The 19,213-nt window shown below is 45.7% G+C and overlaps 4 protein-coding genes and 1 non-coding gene across 17 annotated transcripts in view; 1 reads left to right on the forward strand and 4 right to left on the reverse strand.

Annotated features, from left to right (window-relative positions):
• LOC118291906 (sodium bicarbonate cotransporter 3-like) overlaps positions 1-5,300 on the forward strand; it is a 33,219-nt gene extending 27,919 nt beyond the window's left edge. For 6 of the 9 annotated variants that reach the window (XM_047330166.1, XM_047330168.1, XM_047330172.1 and 3 more), the window contains 3 exons: positions 404-541; positions 915-1,015; positions 2,280-5,300. In XM_047330166.1, coding sequence (XP_047186122.1) covers positions 404-541; positions 915-1,015; positions 2,280-2,373 — 333 coding nt within the window. In that variant the 3' untranslated portion in view covers positions 2,374-5,300. Of the gene's footprint in view, positions 1-403; positions 542-914; positions 1,016-1,316; positions 1,366-1,735; positions 1,761-2,279 lie in introns of all 9 variants that reach the window. The other 3 variants (XM_047330167.1, XM_047330170.1, XM_047330171.1) reach the window with 2 other exon arrangements.
• Positions 5,301-5,879: 579 nt separating this feature from the next.
• On the reverse strand, positions 5,880-11,440 carry LOC118291908 (homocysteine-responsive endoplasmic reticulum-resident ubiquitin-like domain member 2 protein). 3 transcript variants are annotated; one of them, XM_035620422.2, is made up of 10 exons: positions 11,144-11,440; positions 10,747-11,041; positions 8,936-9,013; positions 8,448-8,561; positions 8,152-8,282; positions 7,589-7,678; positions 7,192-7,485; positions 7,071-7,098; positions 6,984-7,010; positions 5,880-6,821 (listed from the first exon to the last, which is right to left on the reverse strand). In XM_035620422.2, exons 2-10 carry the CDS (start codon positions 10,891-10,893, stop codon positions 6,654-6,656), a joined length of 1,077 nt encoding a protein of 358 aa, XP_035476315.2. In that variant the 5' UTR covers positions 10,894-11,041; positions 11,144-11,440; the 3' UTR covers positions 5,880-6,653. The 3 variants fall into 3 exon arrangements, with proteins under 3 accessions (XP_035476315.2, XP_035476314.2, XP_035476313.2); XM_035620421.2 differs by having other exon boundaries at positions 6,984-7,098; positions 11,189-11,439; XM_035620420.2 differs by having other exon boundaries at positions 6,984-7,098; positions 11,144-11,439.
• Positions 11,441-12,205: 765 nt separating this feature from the next.
• si:dkey-211g8.9 (free fatty acid receptor 3) lies at positions 12,206-15,413 on the reverse strand. The gene has a single exon (XM_035620461.2). The coding sequence runs from the start codon at positions 13,971-13,973 to the stop codon at positions 12,951-12,953; it is 1,023 nt and encodes a 340-aa protein (XP_035476354.1). The 5' UTR covers positions 13,974-15,413; the 3' UTR covers positions 12,206-12,950.
• A 151-nt stretch (positions 15,414-15,564) lies between these two features.
• On the reverse strand, positions 15,565-19,160 carry tekt2 (tektin 2 (testicular)). 3 transcript variants are annotated; one of them, XM_035620453.2, is made up of 10 exons: positions 19,025-19,160; positions 18,216-18,397; positions 17,988-18,113; positions 17,615-17,820; positions 17,361-17,504; positions 17,132-17,246; positions 16,627-16,734; positions 16,372-16,515; positions 16,199-16,278; positions 15,565-15,944 (listed from the first exon to the last, which is right to left on the reverse strand). In XM_035620453.2, exons 2-10 carry the CDS (start codon positions 18,369-18,371, stop codon positions 15,737-15,739), a joined length of 1,287 nt encoding a protein of 428 aa, XP_035476346.1. In that variant the 5' UTR covers positions 18,372-18,397; positions 19,025-19,160; the 3' UTR covers positions 15,565-15,736. The 3 variants fall into 3 exon arrangements, with proteins under 3 accessions (XP_035476346.1, XP_035476345.1, XP_035476347.1); XM_035620452.2 differs by having other exon boundaries at positions 18,216-18,394; positions 19,025-19,154; XM_035620454.2 differs by having other exon boundaries at positions 18,216-18,391; positions 19,025-19,152.
• On the reverse strand, positions 17,003-17,075 carry trnaf-gaa. The gene has a single exon. It is a non-coding gene; the product is annotated as a tRNA-Phe (tRNA).
• Positions 19,161-19,213: the final 53 nt, after the last annotated feature.

Raw genomic sequence — 19,213 nt, forward strand, 5'->3', positions numbered from 1 at the left:
TAGTACTGAACGTATCGTATTCTCGAAGACGAGACGATCAGCTGAGAACAGATCACATCATATTCTTTCATAAACTCGCAAAGCACGTTGATTCACAGCTCGAATCGTGGTTAGAAAAGACTAGGTCCTCAACCCTCTATCGGCCAATGTAATTGGCCAACCGATAATATGGTCGGGCTCTACTCAAACATTTTATGTAAAGGAAAATAATTTTGTTCTGAAAGGTTTAACTTTTTGCCTTATTACAATCAGAATTAAAAAATATTTCATCCTTTAATCGCTTTCACCATATCAGTTTTCATAATTTAAAATGATCATGCTTTGTCAAATTAACACCATGAAATCATTTTTGTGATTCTTTTTTTGTTGTTGTTGATTTGAAATGTGTGATAACCGTCTCCAGGTTCTGGCGCTGGTGTTTGTGCGGAAGCTGCTCGACTTGTTCTTCACCAATAGGGAGCTGAGCTGGCTCGACGACCTGATGCCAGAGAGCAAGAAGAAGAAGGAGGACGACAAGAAGAAGAAAGCCCGGGAAAAACTGGTAAATAATCATTTAACGATGTATCTTCCTCGTTGTTTAAATTGCAATCACGGGTCAGATTAATAATTGAAGAGTACAGTTTCGTTTTTGTCGCAGCCTTTTCATGAATGTTTTATTTCTTTGCTGCCGTGACCTCACGTCAACTTTGAAACTTTCTAAACTGAACTAAACAAGCATAAACACGGAAATTGACTCTTATATGTGTGATATTAAAAACTGCTGTAGCAACTTTGGTTCTTCTGAACCAGGCAAGGAGGAGGAGGGTAAACTTCTGACTAATGTATCAGACTCAACATAAACATAAATCATATATTTTAAAAAAAAGGCAAACAGGTAGATATTGATAATGTATTTGTATTTTTTTTCCACCCAGGAGGCCGAGTCCAGGCTGCATGACGAAGAGGAGCTGAGACTGAAGGTCAACTTTGAAAGCTCGAACCAACTCGACGTCCCACTGAAGTCGCTGTCAGGGAGGTGAGCGTCATAAGAGCCCCGACGCTCTGACACGCAGCTTCAGAACGAAAAACAAATATTCTATTTCCAATTGTACAATCTCCAAAGTCCACGAGGCAGCTAAATAGAAAACTTTCTATCGTTGCTTAACGTGCGTTTTCTGTATCTGCTACACTAAATATCCGAGATTTCACTTCCTGATGTGACGCAGAAGATAAGAACTGACCCGACCAGCTGCCGCCGCCTCCATGTTGTTTAGTGTGCGAGCCGCTGCCTCTGCCCCTGGTCGTCAGCTGTGTGTTGTTATGTCCACCCTGAACAGATCGTACAGAATAGGACTAGTGGCCCACAGCCTGCCAGTGGAAGACGAGGTAGCAGGGCTGAGTCCTAACCCGCCTCACTGACACCCAGACAGTCGGCGCACGGCCACGACTGTCAAGTCCGCTGCTAACCGACCAAAACACCCGGCTCGGTGTTGTTGTTGTTGTTGTTGTTGTTGTTGTTGTTGGGTGTTTTTGTTGTGTTTCTTAGGGTGAATGGGTTGTGGTGAAATATTCGTTTTCTTGCGTGACTTACTAATAACGTGAAGGCAACCAACTAACGACATGACACAGGACATTTCACTTTTCCTTTCTCAGTTCTTTGGTTTGATTTTTGTTTCTAATTTTGTTCCATTGTCTGATTTCTGTGCTTGTGTTTTTTGTCTGCCTTTTTTCTTTGTGTTTGCATTTTGGCATGTAGTCCCGACTCTGAGCTCTTGGTCTGAGTAAGTATAGTTTTTAGCCCTTTTTACCACCTATGGGTCAGGGCCTCTGGGGGCGGGATTAACCGCACAGGGGCTCTCGCCCGTGGAAAAGAAAAGTTTTTTGTAACTTTTGGAAAGTTGAACAAAATCTGAACCAGCACTAGTTTCACATTTGTATCGATGATTGTCACAACTAAGAGCGCGGTCCTCACGTAAGCTAAGTCATACTTTAGAAAATCTAAGAGTATTGGTGATGGAGTGAATTAGGGCTAACGATTAATCTGTGGATTATTTCCTCCATCAAGCCATCAGCTGTTCGGTCCATAAAATGGTGAAAAATATCAGCCGTGTTTCCCCAAAACCCCAGTTGATGTTTTGTTTTGTCCTCACACTGAAGATATTCAGTTTACTGACGCAGTAGTAGTTACAACAGTAGTTGGCAGTTAATTCAGTAGCCGATTACTAATCGATTAACTGAATCATCACACGCTGCAGCGGCATCCGAAGCACTGATCACACGTCTCTGTCTCTTCGCCCCAGCCAGGAGAAGGTGGCCTGCGTTAGGGTGGACGTGAGCCCGGACGTCCCCGGAGGAAGAGGACGAGGCTCCGACGCCGCCGAGACCTTCCTGTGACGAAGGGGAGAGACCCTCCCTCCCTCCTCCACCCCCCAGTGACGGGCGCCATCTCAGTGGGAATCGAGGGGCCTTTCGAACTCGGGGCAGCACAACCTGCCTGCACAGCTCCAAACCTTCAGGGGCAGCGGGCGAGCTCCTCCTCCTCCTCCTCCTCCTCCTCCTCCCTCGACCCCCCCCCGAAGACTGTGAGTGAGCAGCACATGTTCAAAAAGCTGCCGCGACACAACTATAGAGCACACGTCTCCGAACGGAGTGAAGGAGTTCTGCCGTCACTGCCCACCGACACTCACTGTTTAGGAACTCCCTCTCTCTCTCTCTCTCTCTCTCTCTCTCTCTCCCTCTCTCTCTCTCCTCACCCGATTTATCCACAGATGCCAAAGGAAGGGGCCTCGGCGGTGTGGGAGCGTTGGACCGAGCGGATTCGATTTTTTACTTCTACACCCCCCCCCCCCCCCCTTTGTTTATTTTAGAATTTCAAATGTTACTGTCCTCGTTTTAGCTGGTCACTGTACTGTACACGTCTGGTTCTCTGCGACTCACACACACGCTACGAGTCGCCCTGTGTTTTTATTTGTTTACGTGTTATTTTTTATGTCCAATTCAAAAAACAAACAAACAAAAATCCGCTGAGCTGCCCCAGCTTCGAAACTCCAAAGCCATTCAGGTACCGTCGGTGACAGATGATGACGACGACGATGATTATTCTATTTTATAAATTGGCCTGGCACAAGAAATGACGCCAACCAAAAGCAGAGGTACGTTCACACGAGCTGCTTTCAGCGGTGAACCGCGGAATAACGTCCGCGAAATTGCGTCTTCTCCCGGAGATTTTGGGAGTCGGACTCGTAGGAGGAGGCAGCGCACGGCGATAATTCCTCCGCGGAAAAGCCGCGTTTTTCGTTTACAGTCATCGACACGCTCCGGTCCCGCCGTAGTCTCTCACACATGGGCTCCCTCGGACATTTTTCCAGTAATTTCACCAGGGTGCTGGCAGAACACGGTCCGGAAAATGTCCAGACTTCCGTTCATGTCTGAAAGCAGCTATAGATTCTGTTACCATGACTACTGCATCCACCTTCCTCCAGAGGGAAAACTCTGTGTTGTTATCGCTGCTCAAAAGTCGAGTCTGTCGTTTTTCTCTCCGTAAACGTCACTGTTCTTATTATGTGTGCTGTTATAAGAAAATATCCTTATTATATATATATATATACATATATATATATATATATATATATATGTATATATATATGTGTGTTTTTTCATTTGTACCGTTATAGTAAACCTACTTCTGAGGCCATATAAAGTCTGTACTGTACAGTAAAGCACTTTGCCAGTATAGTTTCTTAACCGGAGACGTTTCTGTCGAGCTGTTGTTCAAATGTCGGTTTTAAAAACACAAAAAACAAAAACAACTCAGGAATCTCTGAAGGATTTTTCTGACGTCGGTCACTTCGCTCGTGTTTCGGTCACCAGGCGGCGATAATTAATAATTAACTGTCCACTCGTTCTCCTGCCATCTGCTGGTACCACGACTATTTTAATACATGCTGTAAATCATTAAAAACACATAGTGAAGGTGCAGGATTTAAAAACTACAGTATATATTTGTGACTCGAGATAGTTGCACCTGTTTTTTTTTATACCGTCTGTTTTAAATGTCAGTGAATAAGTGTACTGTACGTGTGGTGTCGAGGTGAGTCGGTAAATGTCTTAGCGTCGCAAATCCATTTTATGCAAGAAGAAAAAAATAATTATATTCTATGAAGTTGTTCTTATTTTGCTACGTGCGGTCCCGTTTTAAGCAATAAGTGTTCCCATGTATGGGACTGACAACCTGAGTTTTTATTCAGGCAGAGAATAACTTTGTGAAACGACGTGTGTGTCCGTCTGTGTGTAGCTGCAGTGACGATATGAACTATAGCTTACGTGCCTTGTTGAAGATTTTAAATGTGCAAGTCTCATATAAGTGTTAGAACACATGTATACACACACACACACACACACACACACACACACACACACACACACGGTGGCACACAAACGCCAAAGACAGACCATCATCACTTTATCAGATTTAAAATAGACATGTTCTGCTTTTTCCTCTACGGTGATTGGTTGTACAGTAGATTCGTAAATATCCGTTAGCTGGCCAATCAGAGCCGACTGGGCTTCATCGGGAGGGAGGGGCCTTAAAGAGACAGGAGTGTTTTCAGACAGAGGCTGAGCAGAGGAGCTGCAGGAATGTGACAGTCTGAGAAAACTGATGTGTTTACTGAACATTAAGAGCTTGTGAACCTTTTCAACTAATAACCCAAGTTAAAACGATGAACCCGAATATGAGCAGAACGTGTCTCCTTTAACGAGTCCGCGGCTCAGCTGAGGCTTCTGTTCGTCTTAATGTCTGTGAAGCCCGAGGAGCCGCCGACTCAAACCACGTGACTCGTGTTGTTTTTACATTTTCTGTTTGTGTTCTACTGTCTGTAGTCGCTATTTATGAGGAAACATGTTTTCTTAAAAAAAACAATATTGATTTGAAATTGAGTCATTCATAAACGGTTGTTGCTCTTCAAATATGGACCATGTGACATGAAAAGTGAGTGTTATAGTTACCGTGAAGTCAGCATCCAGCGACTAAATACTTCTAATTTCATAATAATATTGTTTATTTTGACCCTTTTATTTTTTTACATCATCCATCTCAGATAGGATGCATTCATTTTAATAGGTGGATAAACAGCATCATCAGCAACAACGGGGAGGAGTTTGAAGCCTCCGTCGTCATCACAACCGCGTCACTTAATAACCGTGCACATGTACAGACGTAACACCAGTGAAGCGTCATGACTGCGTCCTGCTGTCCGCTGGAATGGAGACCTTTTGTGTCGTGGTCGACCGGTGCAAAGCAATAAAAGGTGTAAACATGGTGACGTCCTGTTTTTATTTCTTCCAGTGAGTCGAGTGCGTATGTTAACAGTCATATTTACCTCTGGTTATGTTTGTTTGTCACCAGGGTTATTTAAAAAGTTATGGATGAATTTTCATGGAAATTGTCTCATCTGATCAGGTGATTGAATTTTGGGAGGGATGTAAGAATTTTTTTTGGGGGGGGGGATTCTTCACCATTGCGAAATGAGGCCCGTGCTCTTAGTCATAACTGTAGGATTACTTACTTATCCATAAACCGTGTGCACATTGTTAGTTTGAATTTCTACTGTTACATTCCCTCAGTATCACAGTATAAAAAACTCCCTCTAAGGGATCTTTATCAAAATGTGTACGTGTAAGAAAACAAATCCAAGTCAATATATTCAAATCGTTGTGTTTTACACACCACTGCTCAGAATTGGGGCGGCCCGGCTCACAACAAGAAGGTTCTTGGTTCGAATCCCGTGTGTGGAGGAAAGTGTCACCTGCAGTAGTTCCTGTTGTAACCTGATGTCGATCGTGTGCTGATCTTTACCAAAGTGAGAATCTGGAGGAAGGAGACAGTGTGAACACACGGCCACATCACCATGACGGAAGGTTTTAATAAACATGACTTATCATCATCATTAGTTCACAACAAGATAAGAATAACAGCAGCAGCAGCCGTTTTCACAAACTGAAGAGGTGTGAGCTTGGAATCCACGTGGAGGTTGCGGCGCTCAAATCCGTCCTGTTCGACGTTTCCGTTCGCGGCGGAGGAATCGATTCCTCCGTCTCGCTCGCCTCTCTCGGGCCATTCGAGAGAATTAACGGGTGCATCGATTCGCCTTCCCGTCGCCGGCGTCCGCCCTGTGGTTTCGCACTTCACAATGTGTTCACACACATTTTTATGAACTCGCAGAAACAGAGTCACGTGTCATTTAGTCACGAGTGCCACATGAGAAGCAGGATAATTACTTTGCTCTGTTTCGGCTTCTGGACTAATGTTTAAAATAAAAATCTACTATTCTATTTCACTGTTTCTTACAAAGAAAGAAAGAAAGATGGAGGTTGTTAAACACAAGTAGTGCTGTGGTTATTTTCGCCGGCTGTTCCTTTTTCATGAATCATAGAAACATCACATTGGCAGACACGTACTATTTTTTCTTTTTTACTCTGTTTACAAGGCATAGCTAGGAAACCTTCAACTTACGTTCTTCTCATTTGAAAGTTCAAAATGTTCGTCTTTCATTCGTCCTTTCTCCTCAATCAGTCGTTTGTGTGTTTCGGCTCAAAGTCTCCGGCTGTTGAGTAAAAGTAGACGACAGACGGGTCGGACGTTCGTCCTTCTCTCACAGACGGCAGCTCGTGGCTCAGTTAGCAGCGTTGGGCGGCCCCTCCGGGATGAGGGACATGAAGAAGGTGATGATGAACGACCAAGTGGACGCCAGGAAGCCCGCTTGGGGGCCGCTGTCCGGGTCCTCGGCTCCTTCCTCCCCGCTCTCCCCGTCGTCGTCCGAGCCGTCGTCCATCAGTCCTTCCTGTCGGGGGATAGAAGTCACAATGTAAGAACAAAAACAAGCTGCGGGTTTCTTGTGCTACAGATAAAATCACTAGTACAGTAATATATCCCATCGGCGGCCTGAGGTAATGATTGTGGTCAATATGAGCGAGATGGATAAGAGAGGGAGAGGGGCAGAGACCATTTCCTGTAAGTCGTGGTTCTGCAGCTCCGCCTCCACCTCGTCCTGATTGGCTCGGTCTCCGGGGAGCTGCAGCTCGTTCTCCAGGTTGAAAGGGAACCAGCCGGCCTGGTGCCTGCGGACACGAGACAAACCAAAAATGAAGCTGCCACTTCCCTGAGCACAGCTCCGGTCGACATGCACAGCGTCAAGTTGAAGAATCGCTCACAGGTAGAGCACCAGCATGGCCATCATCACCATGACGAAGCGGCTGAACGACGAGTAGAAGTAGACAATGCTGAGCAAGATGGCGGCGCGCGAAAACGTGTACACCCAGTCCAGCCAGTCCCAGTTCAGCTCCTCCTCGTTCAGGACCTCGCCGCCCTGGGCGTTCATCTGCACCTCGGGGTTGCCGCGGTGATCCGCCTGAGGCCGCTGGCTCAGCGCGTCGGGCGGGTGAAGCTGAGCCGAGGGCTGGTCCGGCCCGAGGTGCGTATAGGAGGCGGCGGCGGCTAGTAACTGACTGGAGGGAGGGAGAGGGAGGGAGAGAGAGAGAGGATGTGACCAGAGCTGCCGGTCACCTGTTGTTTATCTTAACAACGTGGAAAAAACATGGAGGGACGTACTAATGCATGTAGTACTGTCGGGCGTACAGCTGCTGCCACCACATCAGAGTCATGGGGTTGTAATGTGGCTGAGGAGGGAACTGGTTCCAGCTGCACAAAGAGACACAGCGTTACAACAACCTGCTGATGATTGAAGGTACAAGATTAGTTAGCTTTGAGTTAACAGAGACTCAGATAAATGTTCCAGTCAAGACGAAGGTGTAATAATACCACAGAGGAAGAAAGTCCTGGACTTCGTCTGTTTAGTTTAAAACCATTAGCCAGTAACTCATTTTGTACCGCACAGCGACGGGGAATTATTCGGAGTGTTTCAGAACTTATGTCCTTAGGGGGAAGACAAGACACAAGTGTATTTGAAAACATGGCGACTCACACGGAGCCCGGGTCCACCTCATGTTACTATATTTAAAACAAACATTGGTTCTGTGTTGCGGGTGATTATACATACATGAACACATAGTTATGGACAATATATTCAATTTCTGTGAATAAGTTCTTCTAAATATTACACACTGTAGCTTTAAACTCTGCGAAGCAGACGTTTCACCAGTCCAGGAACGCACCTGTGCATGAACTGCGAATACATCTGGTGGGAGGGGAACGGTCCAGCTCCATGTCGGAGTCCATCACTGCTCTCTGCTGCAGGCGACGGGTGTGTTGGACCAGTGGAAGAGCTGCTGGAGCTTGTGAGGGGCTGCAAGCAGGAAAAATAAGCTTATAGTTCATACTTGAAAAGAGACAATCAAATGTTTTCTAATCCTCATGGGGGGGGGTGTCATCCAGCAGCTGGATGATGAAAGGAAACTGCGGCGGTGATGAAATGAATGGAAACGTGTGACAAGTGTGTGGTTCAACCCACCGCGGGACCGGCCTGGTTCTCCCGAGGCTTGTTGCCGTGGCTGCGGGGGGGCTTTGGGGAGCTGGGAGGGGTCCGGGAGGCGCACACCAGGTGGAGCATGTGGTACTCGTCGTGCTGGGGAAGACAACGTGGCTCATTATCAAGTAAGTTCTGAGTGTTATGGTTGAACGCAGCATCACTAGAACACTTCTAAACTCACAATAACTTTAACAGCTACATTCATATCATCAGCGTAATATTGGTAAATTCCATACGGACAACAACAGAAAATGAAACGCTGACACGTTGATTTTCTCAAGAACCCCAGTATTATGTTTTTAATATTTATGTATAGTAGAAAAGCTGAAAAAGGGTTCTTCCTTTTGGTTTTTGAAAGGACAACTGATGGTACCGTTTGTACCCTGATCTCTGGCCTCATAATGATTAGCCTAGTTACTTTGTTACACAAGAAGAAAACCAGGCCTGTGACAGCAGAGACAACGCTTTACCTTCCTGAGCACATCTTTTAAGGTGAAGTGATCCAGAAGCAGCTTCCCAGAATACACCAGCCTCTGGTCTTTGGAGCTCTGGAAAAGAAGAGTTTCATAACGACAGACGGGGTCAGACGAGAGAATCCGTATGTTTGTTACCAACAACAATGTCAATTTGATTCACTTGGTTCTTTGTGCTTTTTTAAAAGATTTTTTGTTGAACGTCGACAAAACAATTAAGTAGGAAAATGGCAAACTTGGTAATGTGGGTCACGACATCAGAAGAGTGAGTAATGAGGATTACATCATTGTAACCTGAATTGGGATAAGTAGGTCTTAACAGCGGATTAAACTGACGCTACGACAAGGTTAGCACAGGTAGGTGTGTGTGTGTGTGTGTGTGTGTGTGTGTGTGTGTGTGTGTGTGTCCTCTTACAGCTTACATTCACTGAGCGGCCATGAGGGAATTTTTAAACTGCCAATTTTGACATTGTTGCAACTGAGAATCTTTCCATTCTGGGTCGAAATTGTTAAACATGTGAACTACACTGACGGCCCTTACAGAGAGATTCATCTGCGGCGGGGAAACAAGGGAACAGTTTGTCCCTGTGTGTGTGTGTGTGTGTGTGTGTGTGTGTGTGTGTGTGTGTGTGTGTGTGTGTGTGTGTGTGTGTGTTTACAGTGATTGCATCAGAACGAGCGCTGTGCGCAGAAAAGGAAAAAAAGAGCAAATCAGATAAGCAGTAGCACAAATACGAAAGGAAATCAAACGCCTTCTTCCTTCCACGGCAACTGACTGACGAGGCTCCTTCGGCTGCTGTGACTTGTTTCACCTACAACGAACAGGTCAAGGTTTTAATGGTCCGTGTCATTTTTTTTTTTACAATTAATCGACAGCGATATGAATCACAGAGGACGATTAGTGAAGAGTTCAAACAGCATAAAGGTTCAACTGGGACCTGTTGACTGTGGCTGGCCCTTCAGTGCTTTAGCGCCTGTCACATTTCTTTACCCAGCACTTCCTCAAGTGTGGAACTGTAAATATAAGACAAGTTTAAACACACACACACACACACACACACACACACACACACACACACCCCCACACACACACACACACACACACACACACACACACACACACACACACACACACACACACACACACACACACACACACACACACACACACACACACACACACACACACACACACACACACACACTCACTCACTCACTCACTCACTCACTCACACACACACACACACACACTCACACTCTTCATTCCAGGTAACGGATGATAACGGTTTTGCTGTTGCATGATCATACGAAGAGTTTCTGTTAGAGCCCGACCAATATTTATAGCCAATAATTGCCTTTTGACAGACATATCGGCGCTTATGTTCGCCGATATGAAATCCTTTTATTGTCCAGAATAAACGATTGCAGAATTATTATTTTTTGGGGCATTTATGTTTTACATTTCACGTAAAATGTATTGGGTTCATTTTCTTAATTCAAGTTCTACATACTTGATTGCATTTGTTTATCATTTACAGTTATTTATGATAAATGTTTATGGTTAAACATCAAGCCTCAATTACATTTCTTCATCATTAAGGTTTGCTTACGACATCTTAGGAACATAAATATATATAGATATCGGCCGATGTATCGCTACCGGAAGTCCGCCGAAAATCTATATCGGTCGCGGTCTAGTCACGTTTCTCGGGTGCGATCAGCTGTTTTGATGACAACAGAGGCTACGGAACATGACGACAACAACAACAACAACAACGAGGGCGAAAGAAACCAAACAAAGCACTCACAGGCTTGCTCGGGTACACGTCGGCCAGGTGAGCCTTGAGCTTCTCCACGGTCCAGTTCGGGAGACAGCTGATCGTCTGGTCGTCGTAATTCTGGTTGGGGGCCCTGATGACGAGGGTGACGGGACTGTCCACCACAGCTCGATCCATGGCTCACAAACATTGGTCACAAATGGGGAAAGGAGGGGAAATTAATTTTTTTTGTTGGGGGGGGGGGGGTTAATTATGTCTCCAGTCCTCCTGACGGTCCTCTGGTGGGAACCGTCACCATCGGGGCAGATGGTGTGATGATGTTGACCTGAGCAGAGAAAAACACGATGTCAGCTTGACCACCGTCGGATGCGAGGCGGACCACAGATGTGAGCTAACCTATAAAAAATTTAAAAAATATATCACGCACCAAAACACAGAAGTATCGGTCACTCGTGGACCGGCGACAACCCACCGGGGGACATTTGACGGCGGGCTAAGCTAACGTTAGCATCGGGGAGGTTTTCCTCCGCCACCGTCGAGTCGAGCAGAGCAGAGCAGAGCAGACGACGTTGGCTCGTATCACGACGCGTGGCCGACACCGAGTCGCGTGAGTCCCGGTCCACCTGCCTTGTTTACCCCCCGGCGCCCGAGTTATGAGCTCACCAGGGCTGGACCCCGGCTGTAGCGCCCTTCTTCGGCGGATTTTGTGCGGTCTCGCTGACATCCGAGATGGCTGCTCTTTACCGCCACCTACTGGGGGGGAAGTGTTCATTACAACAGCAGCGTGGAGCAGGATTACTACATAGATATATATATATATATATATATATATATATATATATATATATATATATATATATATATATATATATATATATATATATATATATATCTAGATATAGAGATATATATAAAGCATAATTGTGGAGAAAAAAAACTGTGGTTGAAATAAAAATTGGACAAATTATATTATTATACATCACAATATGACTCGATGCAATTTAACAGCACAATTATCTATGGCCTCTAAAATGACCGTAAAGTTACTTACTGGGTGTACGTAATAAATGAGCCGGCAATAGAGTTTATACTGTCATTTTTCCTATAAAGGCTGACAGGGTGTAACTTGCCCTCTACTGGCCCGAACCAACACAATGTTATGGTTATAAAATTAATAATATATAGAATATACAAACAGAACATTACAAACTTTTGAGAACTATTTTCTGTCTATGGCAATTAAACAAAAAAACTCTGACATACAATTTTGTTTTGTTTTTTGCCAAGTGACAGTATTGTAAAAATATTTTGTGTTAAATATGTAACTATGTTAGCAGGTCATGTTTAATACTCTTTATCAATAATGCAGGAATCCGATTATTTGCCTTTGTATTCACGATTTTGTATTGCGACACGTTAGCCTTGTCACTTCTCCAAACGTCAGCACGAAGATCTTGAGTTCTTCGTAGAAAACCAGCCACACATTGTAGACGTTGAAAGAAAATACTTTATTATTACTTTAATATTAGAACAAACCAAATGAAAAATGTCATTGAGCAACTAATCAATCAATTAATGACATACATGAATCCTTTCAAACCTTAATGCCTCAGATGGATGTTTGTGCCAGGGCCCTTTCACTGAATATTAATGATATTGAATATTAATGATATTTAGTTACGCCTGTGAGAAACCTCTGTTCACGTCAACCTATCAAACACTTCCCACAGGAGAACATGACGTGTGTTGAAGCGATTCCCTTGTTCCAGTGTGGGACAGTGACTGACAAGACACCAGATGGAGCCATTTGTCACCAAGCTAATAGTCCGACATAAGGTTCAATGACCTTGTTTGAGAAATAAGCCTTGTTGACATTATCCTTGTTACATTTCAATGACGTTGCATTTCCCCTGGTAAGAAAACAACCCCATAGTTTTCCAGGTCTGCAAATATTTCCCTTTTACTGACAAGTTTGCGACACGTTAGACCATTCCCATTGGTCGAAACACATAACACTGAATATGTCAATACTTCTGACTTGCAAAACTTGCAAAAAGAGATGTTGTGTAGATTATTCGTCGGTGCTGGATCTAGTCGGATAGCAGTGATGATGCTAGACTTTGCGGGAATGTTGGAAGGCACACACGAAGGACGGTCGTCCATCCATCACAGTGTCCATGAATGTTTTTTCCTTTTCGATTAATCTTTCCCAAGGTCCCCACGACCCTGTGACCTCACTCCTGACTGACTTTAGTCACCTCTGCTCCCCCCGCCTGGCTCCTCTCGGAGAGCGTAGGCGGCGCCCTGACATTCGCGACACCGTCGGCGTTCTGACACCGATGCCGGACCCCCTCGATCCTGCTGAAGTGACTCTGCCGTCCACAGATTCTTCCCATGAAGCCCCTGGACACCGCCGGCGACAGCATCAGCATGACCGCGGGTTCCAGGAAAACGTTACAGGAGCTCGTGAGCATGGCGTACGTCCTCCACCTCACACTTTCCTTCGACGCGAACCCCACAATGTGCGAGGCGTTGTAGGGCGCGTAGCACACCACGAACACGGCGAGGGTGGAGAGCGCCACGGTCAGGACCCTTCGCTTCCCCATCAGGGGCAGATTCGAGCGCCACACCAGCGTGACGCAACGCAGCGTGCAGAAGGACGTCACGACCAGTGGCAAGAGAAACAGCACGACGGCCATCTCCAGACGCAGAGGCAGCAGAACAGCCAGCTGAGTGTCGGTGAAGTTGTCGTAGCACGCTAAGGCGTCATCCTTGACGGAGACAAAGTTCGCCCCTTCTTCGGCCCCCAGAGCGAAGCTGAGGTGCAGCAGCACCAACGCCCAGAGGGCGGCGCTGATGAAGCAGGAGATTCGAGCGTGGCGGTATCTCTTGTAGATGATTGGGAACGCGATGCTGAGGTAGCGCCCCACCGTCACGGCGGTGATGAAAAGGCAGCTGCTGTACAGCGAGGAGAAGAGGAAGAAGTTGTACATGGGGCAGACGGCCGGCGGCAGCCTCCAGTCCTGAAGCAGAGTCTCCATGGCCTTGACGGGCAGCCAGGCCACGAGCAGCAGGTTGGCCAGGCACAGGTTGAGGGCGTAGACCACGTTGGGCGTGGCGCCGCGCTTGCAGGCCTTGCGCACGTACACGAAGAGGACCAGCAGGTTGGAAGGGAGGCCCAGCAGGAAGGTGAAGGTGTAGACGGAGAGGGCGAAGCAGTCCTTGAACGCCACGTGCATCTCTTCAGTTTGGGACATGGCAGCACGGCCTCCAATTCACCATGACAAAGATAAATCAAAGAAAAAATTCAAACTGAAAAGAAAGTCTCCAACTCTAAGACATGTTCACGTGTCCTCCCCACATCTTTGGAAAAAGGTCAACACTGTCCGTTTTCCCAAGCCGAGTTTCTCCCTCCGTCACGTTCAGAGACGGCTCTGACAGAAGAAGCAACCATGTCTGTGACATGTGACGGCGGAAAAAAACAAAGAAAAAGAAGGCGGTGGCCACAGCGGTGCTGATGCGCGTGGGCACGGCGAGGGCAGGGTGCGCACGACATCACGACAAGAGGCGCAAGATAAGGAGACGCATCCGCTCATGCAGAAAGCAGGGGGCATTTAGCAGGCACCAGGCTGCTTTAATTGCCCTCTCAGCGGAGGGCAACAGACAGGTAGCATCTGGACCCTTAAGTGAAATGATTCAGAATAATCCAGCATGTCAGGAAGCACATGGCCTTCCCCTATAAGGCTGAGGCTGTTTAAAATGACATGGAGGGGCCGGGGCAGTAAAGTCATAAATGCCCTGAAGTTGATGGTCGATTTGCGATTAGAGCGTCTGAGCTTTAAAGGAAACGGTGACTTGTTCTTGGCATGTGGCCCAGTTTTATGGCGGAGAATGGAGCTGTGTGTGTGTGACAGAAGAGGGGGAAAAAAAACAACTAATTAGCACGGGACGGCGGATACGGAGAAACCTCTTCACGAGAAAAGATCTGCGGCAGGAATCAAAACACAGCTGCTCCCGCATTCGATTCGGCCATTGATCTAATTTTCAAAAATTTCAAATGTGTGTGACATCTCGTCAATTTTTTCTAACCATGTCGTGAAAGTCTGCAAAGTAATGACGACATATATATCGTTACTTTAAAAAAAAGGAAAGTGACATTATCACAACTTTTCTTCGCGTCTCATCACTTTCCGATGTTTTTCCAGGACTCCGTTTTTATTATTATTATTATATATATCAAGATGCCAAAACAAAAGCTGTTGCTTTTAAGAGCATTTGCATGATTTACTTAGTCGAGCTGATTAAAGTGAAGCATAACTACAAATGCTGTATGTTTTTTTTCTCTGAAGGTGTGGTGAAGACTGATGATCAGACATTTGTTTAATCACACAAGATTTCCTATGCAAACGTATTTAAAATCAAAATCTCTTCCAGCGCCAAGTCCTCATAAAAAGCGGCGACTGACACAAACACATCCATTTGAAGACATTACTGCAGAGGCAGGTGAGCGTTACGCGGGTTTACAGTCTCGGGGGGGACCTGTTTACCAGATTCTTTTTTCTTTTTCTCCTTGATCAAACAACACAACGAGGCCAAACAAGGCCATTAAAGCTAATGGCCGACAAAAGTAACGACCTGGCCAGACGTGAACGTGAGACAAACTGAAACACATTCAAATACATTCAGATGCCAAACATATCTCGACGGGTAAAACTCATAAAACTTGAACAAACACACATAAAACACGTACTTGATGTAACTAGAAGCAAATCACCCACACAAAGGCCAGGAGAGGATGACATACTCATATTGAAACAAACAAATAAAACACAGGAAAATGCTTTCTGCTTCAGCAAATGATTAATTAATTTTGTAAGTTTTATTAACTCCAGCCAGACCTCAGAATTTTAAGTATGGACATGGTGGTGTCCATTGCTTTTTAAAAACAGGAAGTCAAAGCTAAAAAACGTCATCATTTATTTTGTCAAATCCGATCCCGTCCCCTCGGACACCCGTCTTCTTACTGAGCCAGCAGCTGCAGGTTGCTCCTCCCACTGGAGTTTGTGAGCGGGACCGGCAGCAGCACCGGAAGTTTGCCGGTGCAGGACGGCAACGCGAGGTGGATGCGGGTGTTCATGCTTCGCTGCTCCAACGACAAGGCTTCCCGCTTTCTGGAGAGATCCTCCAGCATGCGGGAGTGATGGAGCCTCAGCTTCTGCAGGGAGTGCCTGAGGGAGGAGGAGGGGGACGGGGGATGCGTGTGAGTAGACTTAATTTTCTCCTTTGTTTGATTTATGATTTTTAACAGCGAGACACATATAATATTTTGGTCCTTTCATGCTACAAATTACGTTTGACTTTCTTGCATGTGAAACCTTGACTTGCGTAACAAACACAGTTTTGCTGAACAACAGCTTAATAAATAAAAATGTGGATTAACTAAAAGGTAAAAATGTCGTCACAGAAACAAAACAAGACTCACCGAGCGTCAGACAGCTTTAGTTTCAGAGCCGTGATTGTCGCCTGCAGCTGATGGACTTCACTCACAAGGCTGCGTTGCACCTGCAAACAAACAGAGGAAGCGTCTGGTATTTTACTGCTCCTGCCAATATTCAGTATTTTACGCACTATAAAACATGAATGATGTTTAAGAACCTCGTCTCTGCACAGGTCCATGCCGGGTCTGCTGGTCCTGTTCTCCAGTCTGGTGTGAGCCAGCTTCATGCAGGCCGTCTTCGCCTGCAGGTCTGCGTCCAGTCCGTAGATGTCGCTCTCCATTTCCGTCATTTCATCTTCCGTCTTTGCAGACAAACACAAACGCTTGCAGGTTTCATCTCAAATGAGCCCAGCTTGTAGTAAAGACATCAAAAGATGTAGGACCTGATGTTATAAGATTTTACGATGTCTTACAGTTTTTATTTGCCACTCCAGCTCGTCGCGGGCCTGCTCCTCGCGGTGATAGCGCTTGCGGAGAGCAAACTCTGTGGCGCTCCACTGAGTCTCCAACTCATTCTGCAGCTGAGGAATAGAAGGAGAATCAACTACCTGTCAGCGTCTGTTCACTACAGAGATTGGAGCAATACTGGTGCAGGAAATTATCAGACAGTTAGTCTTGAGCTAAAGGGTTTTTGCCAGAAAGGATAACTCCGTAAGTGCCATGGTAACTTATTTGCACCTTAGTGCAAGTAGATCGATAGATAGATCTATTGGTCAGAGGTGAGGTGTTGTAAAGTCTTATGGCAGGAAAGGTTTCCTGTAGCGGAAAAATACTGGTCCTGACCATATCTGCCGAAACCCGGGATCGAACCAGGGACCTTTAGATCTTCAGTCTAACGCTCCCCCAACTGAGCTATTTCGGCAGTTACTATGAGAAATTCATACTTGAAATAATCAGATGTCGTTACATCACACCTACCTGGGCTCTGGTGAGAGTCATGTCCTCCCTCATCTGCTGGGACACCTGCATGGCCGCCTGGGCTCGGGCCACATTATACTGGCTGAACTGGACCCACTCCAGGGGGGTGCAGGAACTACAACAATGGCACAATCACATTTCTACATTTTAGCTCATGACGCACACTTGAACGAGGGAAGCTAGTTGATGGATATTAATCGCAAAATGTTAAAAAAAAAAAAAAGGTTACCCGGACGGTATGCGAGTCGGGTTGATCTTCAGCGAGATCTGAGGTGACTCTATCGTGAGTGACAGGCAGGACATATCGATGTCAAGAGCGTCCATCTTGTTCTGGAGGTCGGCGGTCAGCTGATGCCGAGCCTCCTGCAAGACGCTGGGAACAAGACCAGAGTTGGTCGGAGACAAAAACAAAAAACAAAAAAGAAGAAGAAGTTCCCTCCGTAACTTTTACAACATTTTACATGACACCACGTCATCCCTTACCACAGCTGTTCAAAGGCCGTGTCGATGTGCTGCTGCAGAACCTTCTGCACTCGACCGATCAGCTCCACCTCTTTCCTCAGCTGCTCGTCCACGGGGTCGATGACCAGCTCGTACCCGCGGCGCCCGTCCCTCAGCGCCAGACACTCGGCGCTGACCTCCAGAGGAACGGCGGTCGCGGCCAAGGCCTGCTCGGCCTGCTCTTTGCACTGTCGTCGACACAGAAAAGTTTATCAGTGCATTTTTACATCTTGAAGTTTTACGTTTTATGATTCAAAGAAGAAAAACACCCACAAACATATTCACACAGATGTTAAAGTAGAAATAGGTCTGACATCTTTGTACTTTTATGAACATGTTTTTTTCGGTTAATCACCAAGGTCAGAGCCTCCATCTCGACATCCACTTTCTTCGCACAGCTTGCCAATGCTCCCTTCCATCGAGCAACATCCCAAACCCGGTCGCTCAACTTGCGAGAGGTGTCACTCTCGTAGTGGGTGGTCTGCAGAGAGAGGAAACAAGATGATTAATGAGCGGAGGATCGAAGAAGTGTGGAGAGAAGTGAAGTACCGACTGCTTCGCTTTTATGCACCAGTACACCCACCTGGCAGCTGGTCTCGTTGCGCAGCGACCTGCCCTCTTGTCGGATCACGTTGGAAACGCTCCGCTCGTGTTGAGCCGTGGCAGCCAGCAGCTGGTTGTTGCTGTTCCACTCTGGCACGCCGAGGCGAAGGCCGGGCTTGGCAGGAAGTGCAGACATCCCTACTGCTGCTGCTGCTGCTGCTGCTGCAGCAACATGCAGTTTCAGTGACACTCATGCAGAAGCAAAAGAGCTGCTGTATCACATAACAACATTTATACATTCAAATGAAAAACACATTTAAAATATAATCATTAATTATAATAATTGCAAAGTCTGAAAATTGCCAGCATCGATGTATGGGGATGATAGAATTTGACTAAATTATCTGACTGCAAATTATTTTATTTCCCTTTTCTTTTTCTTTTTTTTACATTATTAGTGACTCACACAAATGCACATTTCATGCTTATGTAAATGATGAGTTTGAACGCAGCATTGGCCGTTTGAATTTTGCATATCCGGTGTTGAAGGTTAGAGCCCTTCAGGGGAAATTGATCTCGCACGGACAAGAATAGATTCACATATCGAACTTGAGATGAACAACTTGAGCAAAAAAACTAATAACTAACATTTTAAAATAAATAAAGAATATGAAAAAAGAGCAAAAAAAGCAACAACAGCGTCGCCAGGTTACAACTGAACAGAAAAATTGGCTCACTTGCCGAAGCTTATTCCCAAAACTTGAGGTTCCTCAAACTAGTTTTACGATGCTGAATGTAAAATATCGCGACAACAACTTTAAATATATTTAACGTTTATATTTCACTCACCGGAAAGATCTAGAAAGTTCGAACAGCTGCTGGTTACTGTGGACCAACGTTTCCTATAGCAACAGCTAACCCCCCCCCCCCCGTCACTTAGCAACGAGCCACCTTTTATCTTTTTTTCTTCTTCTTCTTTAAAAAAAAAAAAACTTTATTGTCAAAGAACAAACATGACAACCGCCGACTTTGATCATC

The sequence above is a fragment of the Scophthalmus maximus genome, chromosome 22 (genome assembly GCF_022379125.1).
Source record: "Scophthalmus maximus strain ysfricsl-2021 chromosome 22, ASM2237912v1, whole genome shotgun sequence".
In the NCBI taxonomy this organism is placed as follows: domain Eukaryota; kingdom Metazoa; phylum Chordata; class Actinopteri; order Pleuronectiformes; family Scophthalmidae; genus Scophthalmus; species Scophthalmus maximus.

Bases quoted from the DNA above. Each gene is read 5' to 3' on its own strand.
- si:dkey-211g8.9 (XM_035620461.2), bottom strand. From the start codon at position 13,973: ATGTCCCAAACTGAAGAGATGCACGTGGCGTTCAAGGACTGCTTCGCC.
- tekt2 (XM_035620453.2), bottom strand. From the start codon at position 18,371: ATGTCTGCACTTCCTGCCAAGCCCGGCCTTCGCCTCGGCGTGCCAGAG. The intron at 17,247-17,360 runs GTAACCTTTTTT...CCATTGTTGTAG, and splicing joins CCGACTCGCATACCGTCCGG to TTCCTGCACCCCCCTGGAGT. The intron at 16,279-16,371 runs GTTCTTAAACAT...GTTTGTTTGCAG, and splicing joins TGGACCTGTGCAGAGACGAG to GTGCAACGCAGCCTTGTGAG.
- LOC118291908 (XM_035620421.2), bottom strand. From the start codon at position 10,893: ATGGATCGAGCTGTGGTGGACAGTCCCGTCACCCTCGTCATCAGGGCC. The intron at 9,014-10,746 runs GTGAGTGCTTTG...CTTCTTTTCCAG, and splicing joins ACGTGTACCCGAGCAAGCCT to AGCTCCAAAGACCAGAGGCT. The intron at 8,283-8,447 runs GTGGGTTGAACC...TCCTGCTTGCAG, and splicing joins AGAACCAGGCCGGTCCCGCG to CCCCTCACAAGCTCCAGCAG.